Source organism: Otolemur garnettii, unplaced genomic scaffold (assembly GCF_000181295.1).
Source record: "Otolemur garnettii isolate 467f Iridium unplaced genomic scaffold, OtoGar3 scaffold00029, whole genome shotgun sequence".
Taxonomy (NCBI): domain Eukaryota; kingdom Metazoa; phylum Chordata; class Mammalia; order Primates; family Galagidae; genus Otolemur; species Otolemur garnettii.
The window spans coordinates 9842341-9860292 of record NW_003852424.1 but is presented as its reverse complement, the minus strand read 5'-3'; the positions used below and the strand labels follow the sequence as shown (position 1 = coordinate 9860292).

At 42.9% G+C, this 17952-nt stretch overlaps 1 protein-coding gene across 9 annotated transcripts in view; it reads right to left on the bottom strand.

The window, feature by feature from the left end:
- Positions 1 to 17952, bottom strand: part of AKAP13 (A-kinase anchoring protein 13) — a 298016-nt gene that overhangs the window by 23026 nt on the left and 257038 nt on the right. For 6 of the 9 annotated variants that reach the window (XM_023512618.1, XM_023512611.1, XM_023512614.1 and 3 more), the window contains 9 exons: positions 15841 to 15908; positions 13792 to 13858; positions 8838 to 8973; positions 7356 to 7468; positions 6602 to 6754; positions 5655 to 5905; positions 3761 to 3886; positions 3521 to 3638; positions 2276 to 2524 (listed from right to left, as the gene is read on the bottom strand). In XM_023512618.1, the coding sequence (XP_023368386.1) occupies positions 2276 to 2524; positions 3521 to 3638; positions 3761 to 3886; positions 5655 to 5905; positions 6602 to 6754; positions 7356 to 7468; positions 8838 to 8973; positions 13792 to 13858; positions 15841 to 15908 (1281 nt within the window). The remainder of the gene's footprint in view (positions 1 to 2275; positions 2525 to 3520; positions 3639 to 3760; positions 3887 to 5654; positions 5906 to 6601; positions 6755 to 7355; positions 7469 to 8837; positions 8974 to 13791; positions 13859 to 15840; positions 15909 to 17952) is intronic. The other 3 variants (XM_023512613.1, XM_023512619.1, XM_023512612.1) reach the window with 2 other exon arrangements.

Below are 17952 nucleotides of genomic sequence, written 5' to 3'. Positions count from 1 at the left end.
CTTTTTTGGTGGCAGCCATCATTGTTGTTTGGCGGGCCCGGGCTGGGGATTCGAACCCGCCACCTTAGGTGTATGTGGCTGGCGCCTAGCCGCTTGAGCCACAGGCGCCGAGCCATCTTTCCTGCTTCTTGCCCTCCTTTTTGAATCCATTCTTGCCCTACCCCATCAACAGTATCAACTGTCAACTCCTCATGCTCCCCAATACATGAGCCCCCGGTTTCTTCAGGCTTATTTCCCACCACTCACTGCTGAGAGCACCAGCTGTCCACCCTCCTGCATGTGCCATGCCCCCCAACTCCCAGTGTGCCACTTCCTCACTGCTGCTGGGACCATTTTCTCCCTGTCCCCAGGCACCTCCCCTTCATCCTTCCACTGCTGCTCCTCACACTTTCTCCTCTACTCCAGAGCATGACAAGTGCAGCAAGTGCCTCTGTCCAAGCCGCCTCACTCTGACCCCAAATTCTAAGCAGGTTGTTCTTGTCGTACTCATCTCTGAAACCACCTGACTGCATGAGCTATCTTTACTATTTGTTCTAAGCATGGTTAGACTCTTCTGTTTTCCTGACAGCAGTTACCTAGATCACACCACTTATATCTCAGAGATGAAAGAATTACAAATCTCCTCCAACTTCTGTCTCTGCCAACAAGGTTGACAGCACTGCCTGCACCACTGAGCCCAGCGAAGTATATGGCTACTGGTGAAGTCACAGGGTCCACAGAGTGCAGGTTTGATGAAAACATGTTTTAAAAAATAAATGTATCGGGTGGCACCTGTGGTTCAAGGAGTAGGGCGCTGGCCCCATATACTGGAAATGGTGGGTTCAAACCTAGCTCCAGCCAAAAACTGGAAAAAAAAAAAAAGTATTGCCTGTAATCCTAGCTTTCTGGGAGGGTGAGGCGGGTGGACTGCTAGAGCTCACAAGTTTGAGAACCCCCTGAGCAAAAGCGAGACCCTGTCTCTCCTAAAAATAGAAAAAACTGAGGCAAGAGGAACGCTTGATCCAGAGTTGAAGGTTGCTATGAGCTATGACACCACAGCACGCTACCCAGGGCAATAGCTTGAGACTGTGTCTCAAAAATAAATAAATAAATAAATAAAATGCATGAATGAATTAAAAAGCAAGCAAACTTCATAACTTCTTTAACCTGATATAGCTGACCACTTGAAAATAAAAACCAAATGGAAAATGGCATCTTTTTGCTTTACAGAAGAACAAAAGAAAAGAATATCAAAAAGCGTAATAATCAATTTGGATTGAGTTAAATTTACCTTTCCCTAAGGCCTTAGAAGCTATACATCCTGTTAAATCTCTTGTGAACAAGTGATACGGTTTCAATCTCAAGATTCTATATGCTGTGTCACTCACTGTCTCTCTCCTTGGAATAGTCTTGCCACAGATACCAAACCCCACTGGCTGCCCATCTCTCATAGGGGAATAAGCACTCCTCAGCAGCCTGCACATCTGTACTCATCTTACCCTTTGCTTTCTTTTCTTTTTTTGAGATAGAGTTTCACTATGTCACCCTGGGTAGAGTGCTCTGACGTCACAGCTCACAGTAACCTTAACTCTTGGGCTTAAGCGATTCTCTTGCCTCAGCTTCCCAGGTAGCTGGGACTATAGGTACCCACAACAACGCCTGGCTATTTTTTTCTTGCAGTTGTCATGACTGTTTAGCTGCCCGGGCTGGACTCCAACCCGCCAGCCTTGGTGTATGTGGCTGGCACCCTACTCACTGAGCTACGGGCACCAAGCCTGCTTTGTTTTCTAAAATTTTAACTTTCCATTCTCTTGGAGTGCACCATTCCCTCGTAATGTTACTCTATTTCACTGCATTTTGTAAGTAATCTCCAACCAGCCCTTTTTGATATAGGATTAAGAACAATTAATAGAGATTAGACCCTCTAAGAATCTGATGGTGAATTTCCCACAAAAGCATTTGGATTTTGCCTATTCTCCTTGGTGACACAAACTTCAATTGAGACAAAAGGGACTTAATACTTCACTTTAGGAGCATCAGAGAAATGGGGGGGAAAATCACATGTGCTCACTTTTAAACTGGAACTAAGTGATTCACACACACGAATATACATGGCAGAAATCAACAGAATCAGCAGGTAGGAGGAGGGGCATGAGTAAACGGGTACAAGCATACCGTCTGGGGGACAGACACAATTATAACCTCAACTCAAACTGTACAAAGTAACACATGTAACCAAAATGTTCGTACCCATATAACATTCTGAAATTTAAAAAGAAAGTAAGCCAAACCTTACCTTTCAACCTCCCTGTTGCACTCTTCAGAAACACACTCCCATCTCGCACAAGCTTCTTCCGTTTCAAATCCTCCTTGGCAAACATCTGACCACTCTTCATCCTCATGATCGACTTGCTGTCTGTCTTCATGTAAATCTCATTGAGACGTACTTTCTTTTCGTAACTTGCCACTTTGCTGTCCACAGCTCCAATCACATCCTTCACCAGGCTCAATGACTGTGCCAGGTCGTCCTGCTCCGCTTCATTGTCTTGGAAGGAAAGGACAACTATGATTATCGGCTCCTTTCAGACAAGGGCAGATAGAAGGGGAGGGAGTCCTGCTTTCTCGCTCCACAGTGTCCTTCTCCCATTGTGGTTATGCTGTCAGAGGGAAGCCAGCACATCAGAGGTCATGTACCCAATCCGACTGCTGTCCAAATTTAATTCTAAAGAAAGTTACAAGTTTCCAACAATAAAAAATACACAATTATATGCTACATTTTAAAATAAAAGGAACTAAATATTTTTAAGAAGGGGGAATAATAGAGAGAGGAATAAGTTTTATTTAAGTCCTCGGTTTGCTAATCTTTAATGTACTGCTTTGTAATCTTTAACTGTCTAGGAGTGGGATTAGCTGAGAGAAAAACCAGTAAGAAATGATTAAATGAGAAGCAGCAGCAATTGTGGCATTTCTGGGAAGAACTGGTGGGCTTTATCACCCAGTTTAGCGATAAGGGAGAAATAAGTCGTTGAGGTCATTGAACTCTTTTTTTTTTTTTTTGAGACAGAGCCTCAAGCTGTCCCCCTGGGTAGAGTGCCGTGGCTTCACTGCTCACAGCAACCTCCAACTCCTGGGCTCAAGCGAGTCTCCTGCCTCAGCCTCCCAAGCAGCTGGGACCACAGGCGCCCGCCACAGCGCCTGGCTATTTTTTGGTTGCAGCCATTATTGTTGTGTGGTGGGCCCGGGCTGGATTCTAACCCGCCACCTTAGGTGTCTGTGGCTGGCGCCTTAGCCACTTGAGCCACAGACGCCGAGCCAAGGTCACTGAACTCTTGAAGGAATCAGTGGGTGTCCCTTTCCTTCTCGCTGTCATCTACAACTACCTAACAGTCCACATTTTCACTCAAGAAAATTATTTTCATGACAAAACACAAAAATCTCTATTAGACCTGTGAGAGCAGGAACTAGCTCTTCTATGCCGTCTCTAGTGGACACAGGCCAACAGTCCACTGGCACATGGTACGTAGTTATAAAGGAGGCTCACCTTTGGTACACTGCAATATTCTCTGGAATAAAACCGGGTACTTGGTGATCCTCTGGGTTACAAGTAATATGCACTCGGGGATTCCAAGCCTCCTTACAACTGAACTGCTCATCTTCTTCTGCAAGGGAGCAAACAAATTGTTAGCAACTATATAAAGGTGGCACTGGCACCTCGAGCTAATACCAATAGTGACACATAACTCTTGACAATGACCAGGATTTTCATGGTTCACATCAATACCTTCACAAAGGCTTGAAAACGCTTATCCTTGGTATAAAGGTCTTTGAAGTAGTTTACAGACTGGTTGTGTTGCCCACAAAACTTGCCATACGTCTTCTTTAAGCGTTCTGCATTCTCACCTGAAAACTGCAGAGAAAAGGGAACAGAAGTTATGCCACAACTCAGCACACTGAACTCATAATGCTACTTTGTAAAAAGTTTCCACTCTATTTGTACAAGCCAAGAGTACATCCTTATAAATCCTCCCCCCAAATTTAAATGGTGCCCCAGCTTTGGAAAACAGTCTGGCAGTCGCTCAAAAGGTTAAGAGCAGACTTACCACATGAACTAACAATTCCACGCCTGGATATGCACCCAAGGGAAATGAAAATGTGTTTGCACAAAAAGCTGTAGGCAGATGTTCATAGCAACACTATTCCTAATAGCCCCCCAAAGAAATGACCTGAATGTCCACCAATGAGTAAATGGAACAGGCATATTCATACAATGGGATACTATTTAGCTACAAAAAAGGAATGAGGTACATGCTACAATGTCAATAACTTTCAAAAGCATCATGCTAAGCAAAAAAAAAAAAAAAAAGAAACAAGCAAAAATCCCCACTTGCAAAGACCAAACACTGTTTTAGTCCATCTATACAAAATGTCTAGAACAGGCAAATCCAGAGAGACATAAAGCTTTGTTTGGCTGGGGCAGCTGGGGCAGTGAGCACATGTGTAGTGGGGAGTGAAGACTGACTACTACGGGGCCTGGGGTAACAAAAATGCTCTAAAATCGACTCATTTAGCGGTGATGGCTGCACAACTGTGAATATACTAAAATCCATTTAATTGTACACTGATTGGGTGGACTGTATGGCATATAAATTAAATATCAATAAAAATGTATGTATTTAAAAAAATTTCATAAGTACCTACGTACTATGAACATAAGAAATGCAGAGTGTGTTCTAATTTCCATTTGGCATGAATAGTAATAAACCAAGGAAATTCACTAGAAGTTTTCCATGAGATACTTGGCCTTAAAAATTTGACTTTGATAATAAAAACCAGCCATCATTACCTAGGAAATAGCAGGCCAGCAGTCCTAACAAGTCTACACAGTCCTTAAATCATTCCCAAAGTGTACAATCTCAGCAGTTCACCTGAAGATGTGATACTTGGAGAATGAATGAATGTGCTAATGAAGTCATGAAGTGAGGGGTATAGGCTCAGGAATACAAGGGAAGGACAAAATTCCCTATTCTCAAAGAAATGGTGTGGAGAGAAATGGTCCTCTCCACAGAAGCAGAGATTTGCTGGGGGAAAAAAGATTTGATCAGACGAGCATGTTATGCCCCCCACCTGTTAAGGTTATACCATGAACAGTTTGAGCAAGAACATTTTTAAAAGAAACATTACCAGCTGTCTGTGACAAACACATCTGAAAGTCTTAAAATAATTTTTAACTGTATCTTTTGGAGTGAGGTTAAAACCATACACCACCTTGAAAGTATCAATGATACATACTTTCTGAACTGCTTACAGATACTCATTGCATTTTCCATGCTTCTGCTGGTTTTTAGATAAATGAGATCCTTCTTATTTGAGGCAGAGGGGAAAGTTGAAGGCTTCCAATAAATATTTTTTAATTTCTTAACCGACACTATTTCTGATAACAGTATAGACTCTGAGTAAAAAAAACTTTCAGCACGAATCTGCCACACGTCGCGTACTTTATAAACACCTTCCCTTTAACTTTCTAAAACAGTATTAAGAGAGAAACCCTACTATCCTAATTTTATAGAAAAGGAAATTGAGGCTCAGAGAGATTAGCTTCACTTTCCTCCCCACTGCACACTGCATGTGAGCACCTGAGACCCTGCCCACTGCTCACCTGATTCACAAGCACATACCTGATTCACAAGCACATCCCCGATCCTCTTGATGAGAAAGTTCTTTTCATTCTTATCCACCAGAGACTCCTTCTTCCGCTCCAGGATCCGCTGGAAGAACTGACTGTGTATACTGATCAGCTCATCAAGACAGGGAAACAGCTTTTCCACCATCTGTTGCTCGAAGAGCAGATCTGTCATCATCCCTCGGCTGTAAACGTCACTCATGATCTTGAGTGTACGGAGGTGGTGGAACTCTGTCTGCATCAACTCTAGAAGCAGGACAAAGATCAGGGATGATCAGAGATGCTCTGAGGATTCTCTTTTAAAGATCACCTGCTGCTATCAGAAAGCTAGCTTAGAGTCCAATTTAAACTTTAAAACTACTTAACAGTTATCTTTCCCCCAAAACTGTTCTTACCTTTTTCCTCTATTTTTCATGTGATCTAACACTACTTTCTGATGACAAGAATATTGGATTCTGTCAGTTCTTTTTTTTTTTTGAGACAGAGTCTCACCATTTCCCTAGGTAGAGTGCTGTGGCATCATCATAGCGCTTGCCCGAGCTCAGGTGATCCACCTGCCTCAGCTTCCCAGAGTGCTGGGATTACAGGCGTGAGCCACGACACCCGGCCTCTACCAGTCTTATAGTGATTTCCAAGGAGGTCTGTGCAGGATTCAGTGCCTCTCATAATGGACTGTGCTCCTCATTTCTAGAAATGACTTTTGTTTAGTCTAGTTTCTAGCGGGGCTGAGGAACTAAATAAACTGTTCCTTTCACAAGAGATCTCTTTCTTAGGCCTGCTGTATAAATAAGCACTCAATATACTAATAAGAACGTATCTCTTATACCTTAACACTTTTAAAGAAAGTCTTTAAGAGGCCACATATGGAATAACTGATGATCCGCAGCTTGACAAATGCTAGACAACGGAAATCCAATTTAAGAGCAAAATGAAGAATCTCACCATAAATCACCTCTTGCCGTTTGACCACATCTTTCTTCTGCTGTTTCAGAAACTTGCTGTCCACTATCCGACTCCAGGACTCTGCTTCCAGCTGCTTGGAATCAATCTCAAAGTCTCCCATTAGCTGTCCTTCATTCATGTCTGTACCTACTCCTCAAAATATCAAAAAATCATTATCAGAATCTTGGGCCTGTGACCTCTAAAAAGCCTATGCTGGGCTGTCCTCAGGGTGTTGGCGGATTTTGTTAAGACACAAACATGCTGCACTGATATATGAGATATTCATGGAGAGGACGATCTAGGACGAGGAAGGAACCAATGGTCTGTTTGGGAAGGACAGGGTCTATATTCAAGACCTTGGTTAAGAGTGATGAACATCACATAAACATAATTAAGACACGACTCCTACACGAAATAGGAACCGGAAGGGATCTGGTGTCTTTATGTGTTTAAGAGAACAGGCTTCCAAGTGTGCCAAAACAGCTAGCACTGAATGTGTGCAAAGGTCTAGGGGAAGAAAAAGCATTTATACTGAAGATATGCCTACATTAAAATTAATGACATCCTTCAACAGACAGCTGATAATAGGGTAAGTCTGATTACCAGTTCATTACCAAGCATGAGGCTTCACAGACAACCTGGAGAGCTTCCACAAGGAGGCACGCCCTATTATTCCAGTAACACTTGTATTCTAGGTAACGTGGGTGCACAGTCTTTACAGTGGCATACAACTTAGGCCATAACTACTTCTTACCCTCATCAGTAAGTGATTCTGTTGATTCATTGACTTTGCTGATTTTATTTAGTGAATCTGTTGAATGAGATAGGAATTTCCAGGTGTTTGACATGTTCTCATCGCTGCCAACTCTGGGGACAGAAAGAAATACATACTGTCAAATACATTCTGATAAGCCAGGGCTTGCATTAAACGAGTACTTAAAAAACTCTAAACTGACAGGGGGCTGGAAGCACTCCAGGGTCTAAAGACAGAGTACTTAACAGGTTCACAGCCACATACAACACTAACTTACTGAGGCATTAACATCAATGGAAGCATTTAACATCCAGGTGAACTCAAAACTTTTTGAATCTTTTGAGTCCCTTAAAAAAAAAAGATTATGAAGAAAGGAGAACTTCCCCCCTTCAACCATTTACACATGACCTCAAAAATTTCTCTGCTCAAAACTGATTGTCCAACCACTACACTCACCCCGACCCCATTCTCCAAGTGATTCTACATTCAGCATTCACATAATAAATTATATTCTTTGGACATTCTCAACCCCAAATCACTAGCTAGTAGAATAGGCACAAGTGTTTGACACAAGAGTCCTTTAAAACCTTAAATTTAATTTAAAGATCAATTTTTCAAAGTCATAATGCCAATAAAACTTTAGTAACATTACAACTGTGAAAAGAAAGCTTTTAAGAACAATGAAAACAAAAAGACAAAACAAAAATACCTGAAACTTTTTTTTTTTAAAGAGGAAAAAACATTACCTAGCAAAGAGGTTAGGAAACACAGACAAAGGGAGACTTTGCATCCTTTAGTTGTGAATTTTCCTTCAACCTAGGTTAAGAGACATGCAAGAGATGCTTTGAGTCCTACATTTCAGATGACTTATTTATGTGGTGGGAAGACCTGGCATCTTAGCCCCCAACAGACAATAACATCATAATCAACCCTGTGCTAACACCTAACAGCTAAGGCCTGGCCAGGACACCACAAAAGAAACTCACTGCAAGTGAGTGAGTGGGCACCCAGTGTAAGAAATGGCTCATAATGCACCTCCATGGTACTGACAAGGGTGAAGAGGCCAGGATGGAAAAGAGACTTAAAAAGATAAAACCAACAGGTTTATCTGAACAACAGAAACGTATAACATCTGGAAATAAGGGATTGCAACTACAAACTCAGAATCAAATCATCTTTTTTCCTATTCCTGCTTCTTATTTTGATCTAAAAATCATCTTTTTCATGTTCAGCTTCTTCAAAAGTGGGTCTGGTCATATACAAAAGCCTTGAGAGCAACCTCAGGAGATCCTTGTGGCAGAACGGCAGTCGTGACATGCATCAAAACACATTCCTCTTCCTCCTACTCTGCACCGCCCAACTGGGCACCAATCCATTGTACTGCACATTTATTTCTCAAAGAAGAATCTTTTTGCCATGATATGATTATTATGCTTTCATCAGCCTAGATATCAACTGTGCTATCTTTAAATCTCCACTTACCCAGTAATGTTCTGTATGGAGACACTTTTGGAGAGTGAGACACTCTGCTGGGACCGCCTATTAGCAAACATTGGGGTGGTGGTGGTTTCATCTGCCAGGAGGACTGCAGATCGAGGGCGCTCCTTTGGCTGAGAGGCTGCAAAGGAAAAGAGGACACTAATTAAACCATCACCTACCCACACCCTCCTAGTACTAACTCGTGTGACAAGTGCCAAAAAGAAACAAGGTGCTTTAAAACAGATTTGCTAGCACTCTGGGAGGCTGAGGCAGGTGGACTGCTTGAGCTCAGGAGTTCAAGACCAGCCTGAGCAAGAACAAGACCCCATCTCTACTAAAAATAGAAAACTGAAGAAAGAGGGTCGCTTTAGCCCAGGAGTTGGAGGTTGCTGTGAGCTATGATGATGCCACAACACTCTATTCAGGGTGACAGCATGAGATTCTGTCTCAAAAAATGAATAAATCAGACAGATTTGCCCTTGAAGTGTAAACTGGTACGGAAATCTATGGATGGTAGTCTGGCAGTAACTATTGAAATTGTAAATGGCTATAATCTTTGATCCGGGGATTTAACTTTCAGATTATGTTTATTTTACAAGATATACTTGTATGAATGATGCATATCCAAAGTTATTCAATGCAATTATTGTTAAGTAAAAGCAAAAGATTTGGAACGACATAAATGAGTACTGAAAGAAGACTGGTTAAAAGTTACAGTACATCAGATACGGGAATACGGCACAGCGTTTAAGAAAAGAGGATGCTGGCTCGGCGCCTGTGGCTCAACCGGCTAAGGCGCCAGCCACGTACACCTGAGGTGGCGGGTTCGAATCCACAGCCTGGACCCGCCAAACAACAATGATGGCTGCAGCCAAAAAATGGCCGGGCGTTGTGGCGGGCGCCTGTGGTCCCAGCTACTTGGGAGGCGGAGGCAGGAGACTCGCTTGAGCCCAGGAGTTGGAGGTTGCTGTGAGCGTGATGCCATGGCACTCTGCCCAGGGGGACAGCTTGAGGCTCTGTCTCCAAAAAAAAAAAAGAAAAGAGGATGCTCTCCATGTGTCAGCACAAATCTCCATGATGTATTAATGGGGGCAACAATCAAGGTGCAGAACAAAGCACACAACACCTTATTTTTTATGCTTAAAAGAAAAATTAAAAATCCAGGTTGATATTTGTTTTAATTCAATAAGGGAACTCCAAGAAAATAAACTCAAGAGTGACTACTTATGGGGTGGGATGGAAATGAAGCAATGTGGGCAAAAAATCACGTGAAAAAATTATGTATCTGAAAATTTAAACTAAAAATAAGATAGAATCTTAAGGATAAAAGGAATCTTAGAGATAACCAGTATTTATTTGGGAACTACCACTCACAAAACATTTGAAGTGATGGGTGGATATGAAATGCCCGGCCCTCCTTGTCCTCTGGGGCTGGGGCTGGGAGTCTGTGTATTTTACTACATAGTCAATGTAAGTGACTCTGTCTATCATTTGAAAGTGGAGATTTTGATAAATTCTTTTAATTTACAGAAGAAGAAAATGTGCCACTTGTTTATTGTCAAATAACTACACTTGGGCCTTGAACAACATGGGTATGAAATGCAGAGTCCACCTATCTGTGGCTTTGCTTCTGTCTTTGCAATCCTGAGACAGCAAGACCAGCCCTCCTCTTCCTCAGCCTACTCCGTGACAAGAATGAAGACTTATGATGATCCACTTCTACTTACTTAATAGTATTTTCTCCTCCTTAAAATTTTCTTTTTTCTATCTTAATAATGTGGTATATAACACATTTAAAATAGAAAATATGTATTAATTGTTTATGTTATCAGTAAGGTCAACAGTAGGCTATTAGTTTTGGGGAAATCAAAAGTTATATGCAGATTTTTTTACTGTGAGAGGGGCTCACATCCCAATCCCTGCATTGAATTTCAAGGGAATCTGACTGCATATTCCACATTTATCCTGAGTGGGATCAAAGGGAAAAACAGAGATCAAATTTTCTAATATATTCACACTGGCACTTGGGTAACAAATTACTTTTCCATGGTAACTGAGCTGTTGCCCCAGCCACAAGTTGCATTATCTGTCCATCCCCAGGAGGGTCAAGAGCTGAAGGAAATAAGACTGGGATGGCGGTTATGACTTCACAGTATCTCAGGATGTTTCTGACTTAACAATATTAAAGAAAATCATTAATTTCCATTTCAAATCTTATTTAGAAGAAGGTGACACAATAAAACACCAGAGACATGACACTCTACAATATGACCAGAGCCTTGTGTAGGAAGTACGCAGGACATGGGCCCCGCTCCCAAGTGCAGAAGAGAGACCGTGCTGAGGTGTAAAAGAGCTTGGAGCACATCTAAGTGCTTCAGAAGGAAGGTCACTGAGCGGATGAAGAAACCCTGGTCTTGAAGAATGGGAAGGCTGTAGAAAGGTGAGAAAGAAAAGAAGGTAATTCTGATGAGAAGAACTGTAAAAAGAAGGCAGGGTAATTATGAGTGTTAATAAAAAGGGGACGAAAAATATTTGCAGCTGCAAATAGTGGATATAAACAAGGGATTGGTGAAAAGGCTGGAGAAGCAAGGAAGTCATGTTATACAAAGCCTTAAAAAGTGATAAAGAATAACATCTGAAAGGCAACATAGGTAGATAAAAGCAACAGCTCTTCCTTGTTTGATATGCATCATCTCAGAGCCTTACTCTTGGTGGTGCTGACACCAGTGGCAGCTAGCAGCTGAGGAGTGCCTACTAAGTACTCTGTAAGTGTGATGTGATTCAAACGTGCCTACTACTCTGTGATCAGCCCCCATCACAGGGAGGTAATAGGGCACAGAGAGGTTCAATAATGTTCAGGGTTACACAGCTAGTGCCTACTAAGTACTCTGTAAGTGTGATGTGATTCAAACGTGCCTACTACTCTGTGATCAGCCCCCATCACAGGGAGGTAATAGGGCACAGAGAGGTTCAATAATGTTCAGGGTTACACAGCTAGTGCCTACTAAGTACTCTGTAAGTGTGATGTGATTCAAACGTGCCTACTACTCTGTGATCAGCCCCCATCACAGGGAGGTAATAGGGCACAGAATGGTTCAATAATGTTCAGGGTTACACAGCTATCAAGTGGTGGTGCTGGGACCCACATCTATACAAATTAAATTCATAACCTATATTCTTAACTACTACCTTGCCTCAGTGGGGTGATAGAGGAATAAGAATATTTATGAGGGGTCAGAGTTAATACAATACATAACAGGTATTTAAAAAGAAGAGAATGAGTGTCATTTTATCTGATGCGAAAGAAAAAAGGTTCTGAAACAAGAGATGTCACAGGGAAAAAAAGAGTTTAAGGAAGATTAGACCTGTAGAAGCTTTATTAGAAGGGTGAGCTCACAGCGTGAAGCAGGTGCCAATCTGGCAAAGCTCCTCTTCTACGCATCCACATGCAAAGATGGATGATAACCAGATTACACATGTCTCAAGGGAATTCAAAATCTTCTGTGGGAGTACAGACTAGTTAGTATAGCCATTCTGGAGCTATCTGGAAGTACTCAGAGAAATCTGGTAGAAAGCAGCAGTTCTCAAGCTTGAGTAGGCATCAGAAATCACATGGAGATCTATTAAACACAGACTGTTGGGCTCCACCCCAGTTTCTGATTCCGGTAGAGCCCAAGGATACACACTTTTAACTTTTAACTGGAAACTTTTACAAAACACTGCAGAAGTGGTGTCCAGTGGCTCAGGAGTCAGAGACCAGCCTGATTAAGAGTGGGACCCCCATCTCTACAAAAAATAGAAAAATAGCCAGGCGTCATAGCAGGTGCCTGTACTGCAGTCCCAGCTACTCAAGAGGCTGAGGCAGGAGGATCACTTAAGCCCAAAGAGTTTGAGGTTACTGTGAGCTATGATGATGTCATGGCATTCCACCCAGGGCAACAGAGTGAGAGAGACTCTGACTCTGACAAGCCTAACCCTAACCCTAACCAGAGGAGGGAGGGAGGGAGGGGAAAGGGTTGGATGGAGGAGGGAGGAAGGGGGGAGAGAGGAGGAAGGGGGAGGGAGGAGGAGGAAGGGAGGGAGGAGGAAGGGAGGAGGAAGGGAGGGAAGAACGGGGAAGAGGAGGGTAGAAGGGAGGAAGGGAAAAGAAAGGAGAGGAGAACACTGTGGATTCACTACTTGTTATTTATGGTAGTAGTTGGAAGCAATTTAAATATTCTACCGTTGGGGGGGAACTACATAATTAAAATGTGATACATGATACAGCAGTCTGAAAGAATAGCTTACAACATGCACAGACCTCAAAACACAGTATTAAGTGGAAAAAAAAGATTATAAGCCTAAGTCATATTATCTGATTTAAATTCAACACAAAATGACAATTTTTCCCCAAAGATACACAGATGTCTGAAGATAACAACAGATTAGAAGGAACAACAGTAAATTGCAGTATGAATGAAGAATTGAAAGGGAAAAGTATCAAGAAAAACCAAAGCGGAGTCTTGTACACACTAATGACAAGCCTGATGTGACTGGGAGATTATGATTTTCTTAATTTTGTGTACTGCTTCAGTTCCTTGGGGGAAAAAAAAAAATTGAACCATTTCTATAGCTTCACAGTTTATAAAGGAGTTTAACAAGCAAGATCATATTTGATTTGCACAACTACAAAGCACTCACAGCAAGCACTTGCGTTCTAAACTACTGAGAGGCACACAGGTTGATGTGCTTAAACACGCAGGGCAGAGGTGTTGCCCTGAGTCAAATACACACACTATTCTAGAAACTTGCAGAGAGGCAGCGGAATCTGCAGCATTAAACTGCAGTCTTCTCTAACTTTCCACAAAACAGCTATTCGAATTTGATTATAAATAATAAATGCACATTACTACAATATGGTTCAGTCCAGACTAGAAAGTCAGAAAGGGGATTCTGAGAAGGGGAGTGTGCTACTCACGCTTGTTCCTCATGATGACCGTGGGCAGTGACGATGTGTCGTGCGCCTGAAGGCTACCTTTGGGCTGCTAAGGAAAAAAAATAAGTTCATGAAGCCTGTATTGACAGCTCACCCTCTGTCAGGCTTCGAGAAGCCTGGAGGTGAAGAGAGGCTTCTTCCTTTCCTGCTGTTTTCTGCATGGCCCTCACCCTGCACCCCGGCGACGGCTGCCCGGTGCCATCCCGGTGCCCACCGGACGGCTGCCCAGTGCCATCCTCTAAACCTCCCAAGCCCACCTCCCATGCCACAGATGCCTGCCTTCTGCTATGGATGCCTCTCTTACATTCCTAGGCGCGGCATTCTTTCCCTTTGAGACTATTTACATATTGTACTTCCTGGGCAAAGCCATCCACTAGCTTCTTTCCTCTCCTCACCCCAGGCACTGCCTGGCACGGCACCCCCTTCTTCTCATTTATGGTAACTGCCTAGCTATCTTCCCCACCAGGTTGGTTCCTCAAAAGCAACATCTGTGCCTTTTTCATTTCTCTCTCTCCAGTGACTAGAATTTATAAGGTGCTCAATTCTTAGGCAAAATGCTAATTTTAGTTAAGACTTTGTAGCATATAATTAATTAATGAGATCAATTATTAAAGAGGGTATTTCCAATCTGAAACTGAATTCCCCTTTCAGGTTATATTCTTTCATACGGGAATGGTAGCTGTGTATCATTATTGCTCTGTAGTTACATTCACAACAGCAGTCAGTCTTACCCAAGATCACAAAGTCAAAAGACTGTAGGGTCAGGCAGGTAGTAATGACGGAAGTGAGCCGGGGCGGTGGCAGTGGGGAACTTCCCGTCTACAGGAGGAGGACCACTCAGCTCCAGCTGACCATCCTGCCACCCTTCCCTCCCACACTTACAGATCTATAGCCAGACACCATTCTAGGTGCTCGGACTCTTTAGTGGATCAAAGATGTCTGCCTTCAGATTGCTTGGCAACTTTGTAGTGTATATTCTAATAGGGGGAAGGTACTGACCATACTATGTAACATACATATACAAGGTGGCCATGAACTTTATAGCCACCTGAGATATAGACAATGAAGATGGTTAATACGGACTCTGAGAAGGTGGTAAGTACTACGGGAAAGGACAGCTGGATGAGCTCGGTGAGGAGACACCAATAGGCCCAGGGTTATGAGAACTTCCGATTTTTCACGAGAAATTAAGAAAACTAAGAAATGTGATTTTTAAATAACCGCATTAACTCAAATTTTAAAGAATATTCTATAAGCCAAACAAAACATATATCCATAGGCTGAATGAGACCTGGGGTGCAGAAGTTTGCCATCTTCACACAAGTTCATTCTCTCACACTTAGGTCCTAGGACCATTAGCATCATCTGAGAACTTACTAGAAATGCAAATCCTTGGACTTCACCCCAGAATCTGAAACTAAGAGCCCATAAGTTAATAATTAAGTTTAATAAGCTCCTGAGATAACTCTGACACACATTCCTGATTGAGAACATCACAACAAATAAACTTGTTTGGTTATTAATGAAGCACATAGTATGCTGGGCATCTGTGCAGATGGGGATGGAGAGTCCTCTCCTGACAAGGAGCAAAAAGACATTTACAGGTGTCTAGGACACTGAAAACCATACACGCTAGAAAGGTATGCCCCTAATTTATAATCTTTTTCTGAGGGCCACTGGCATGACGCCCAGAGCAGGTACCACCACACAATGGGCACTTCCTATTCTTACATCAGGTGATCAGAGATATCTATATGTACCTGTGGAGGAAAGTACTACCAGATGGGCCAGGGCTAAGCATGATGAACCCTACCCTCAGATTAAAACCTCCTAATAACACCTGCGGCCCTCATGGTCTCCAACGAGGACGTGTGTGAATAGCAGAGCATGTCTGCATCCTTGGTTAGAAAGAAAACCACTTCCACAGCAACACAATATTAAAGCCACAGAGAATGGCACCAAATGATTAAAATAAACAAAACCCACTATAACCTCAACTCTCCCAAATCCCGAGGATTTTAAATGTCTTACCTTCATTCTGATCTTTGCACAGGAGGCCAGACTTTCTCGGCAGCCTTTGTGGACAAAAGCACCGCAATCTGAAAATAAAGTAAAACCCAAGGTCATAATGACATGGCAAACGGACCCTAAACGCTGACTTTCCACTGCTGCTACAATGGAAATTCTAACAGGCTTTCCGTGCCTATGAATTTCAAAGGCATGTCACTCACAGTCCCCTTCTAGGGAACAGGCCTGTGATGTTATTTGGAAGAGATAATTTAATAAGAAATAGAAGCCTGGACCTTCTCAGACAGGAAGCTGAGAGGCTACCAAAACTGAAAGCGAAAGCGTCGGCCATCAATAAGTAAGCTTAAGTCACAAATAATTACAAGAAACCCCTAACAGGCTGTAATTAATCTCCGTATGAGTGCTAAGTGCCAAACAGGCAATCTGAAAATCTACCTGTTTAGAGATCTTTGAGACTGAGATCCTAACTCAGGAACCACCATTTTCCAAGGACACGATTTATCTCAATTCTTTTATTTCTCACTCCTTTGGCCTACAAGGACCACTGATATAAAAACCTAGCCCTCTGCACCTTAGCAGGGTCACTGTTAGCCCTTAGTGCTGCTATGAAGTAAAAAACTGGACCAGAGGACAGAGGTGGAGTAGAAACAAACAAGAGACTTGTCTGTGGGGACACCCAATGAGGAGACACTGTCCTGGGAAGGGGTCCCTCAGGATACCAACCACAGGTACCCTGCAGAGCTTCCAAGGCCACTCAGGGGGCATCGCCAGGCCCACGCTGAGTCAGGAGCTATAGGCCAAGATCTCTTCCAGCTCAGACATAAGGATGTGGGGTGGGAGGGGGACGCGCGTGAAGATGGGGAGGGTGTAGGTACCAGGAAGGAGACTGCCAAGACCCCAGACCCCAAAGGCTCTTTCCATTCCTCTGTAGCAGCTGCGCCTTCGGCACCCACCCGCCATCACAGTGTCCTGGGTTCTGTTAGCATTTCCTCCACAGCAGGGATCATTTGCCCACCACTCTATCTTCAATTTAGTCTCTCCAGCATGGTGCCTGGCTCATGGCACCTACTCAAGTGTGTAAAATGCCCTGGCACAATCTTGATGATGGTATGAGAAAGTACTGGCTTTTTTTTTTGGAGACAGAGTCTCATTTTGTCACCCTCAGTAGAATGCCCTGGCATTACTGCTCACAGCAATCTCAAACTCTTGAGCTCAAGCGATTCTCTTGCCCCAGCCTCCGATGCAGGTGGGACTATAGGAACCCACCACAATGCCTGACTATTTTTAGAGATGGGGTCTTGCTCTTGGCTCAGGCTGGTCCTGAACTCATGAGACCAGGTGGTCCACCCACCTTGGCCTCCCAGAGTACTAGGATTATAGGCGTGAGCCATGGCACCTGGCCCAAAATATTAGATTAACACTAAAAGAGGAACAGGAAGCACAGCTGTCAAACCAAATTTGACTTAGGTCCTGGTTTTGCTAGTTAGTGTGACCCTCCTACAAATCCCTTCTCTACAGGCCTCAGTTTCTTCATATAAAAGTGAAAACAGAACCACGTTTTCCTCTATGTTCCTTCTGTCTGAATCTATAAGGCAGGCAGTGAGCTGGACCCACAGCAAACAGCATAACAAAGCAGTCCAGGCAAACGTCATTCGCCTTCTATTAAGGCAAGATGTGTGCCCGCCTGTCCTCACTCAAGGTATGTGGTGTCTCCGTCTCCCTGCTGCACAGATGCTGGCCATTATGACACTGCTGTGGTCCAGGCTAGCTGACCTGTCCTCTCTTTCTCATGTAGGGGTTCCCAGCTCCCACAAATCCCTGCTCAGCTGAAGTCTTTCAAATACATCTTCCTTAATCCCATTCCTCCTCCCTCTCTCAGAGTTTTGCGTACTTTACCTCTCACTCACTTAATTCTTAAATAAAATGTGCATTAAAACAAGTTTAAAACTAATGAATCCAAAAAACAAACAAACAAAAAAAACTCCAAACCAAAAAACTAATGAATCCATAGCACAGACAAGGTAAGGCACTTATTTAGAAGTGAAATAAAAAAAAAAAACTAGCACACAGAAACAGTTACCTTCAAAGTATTAAAAACATCTCATAAAACAAGAA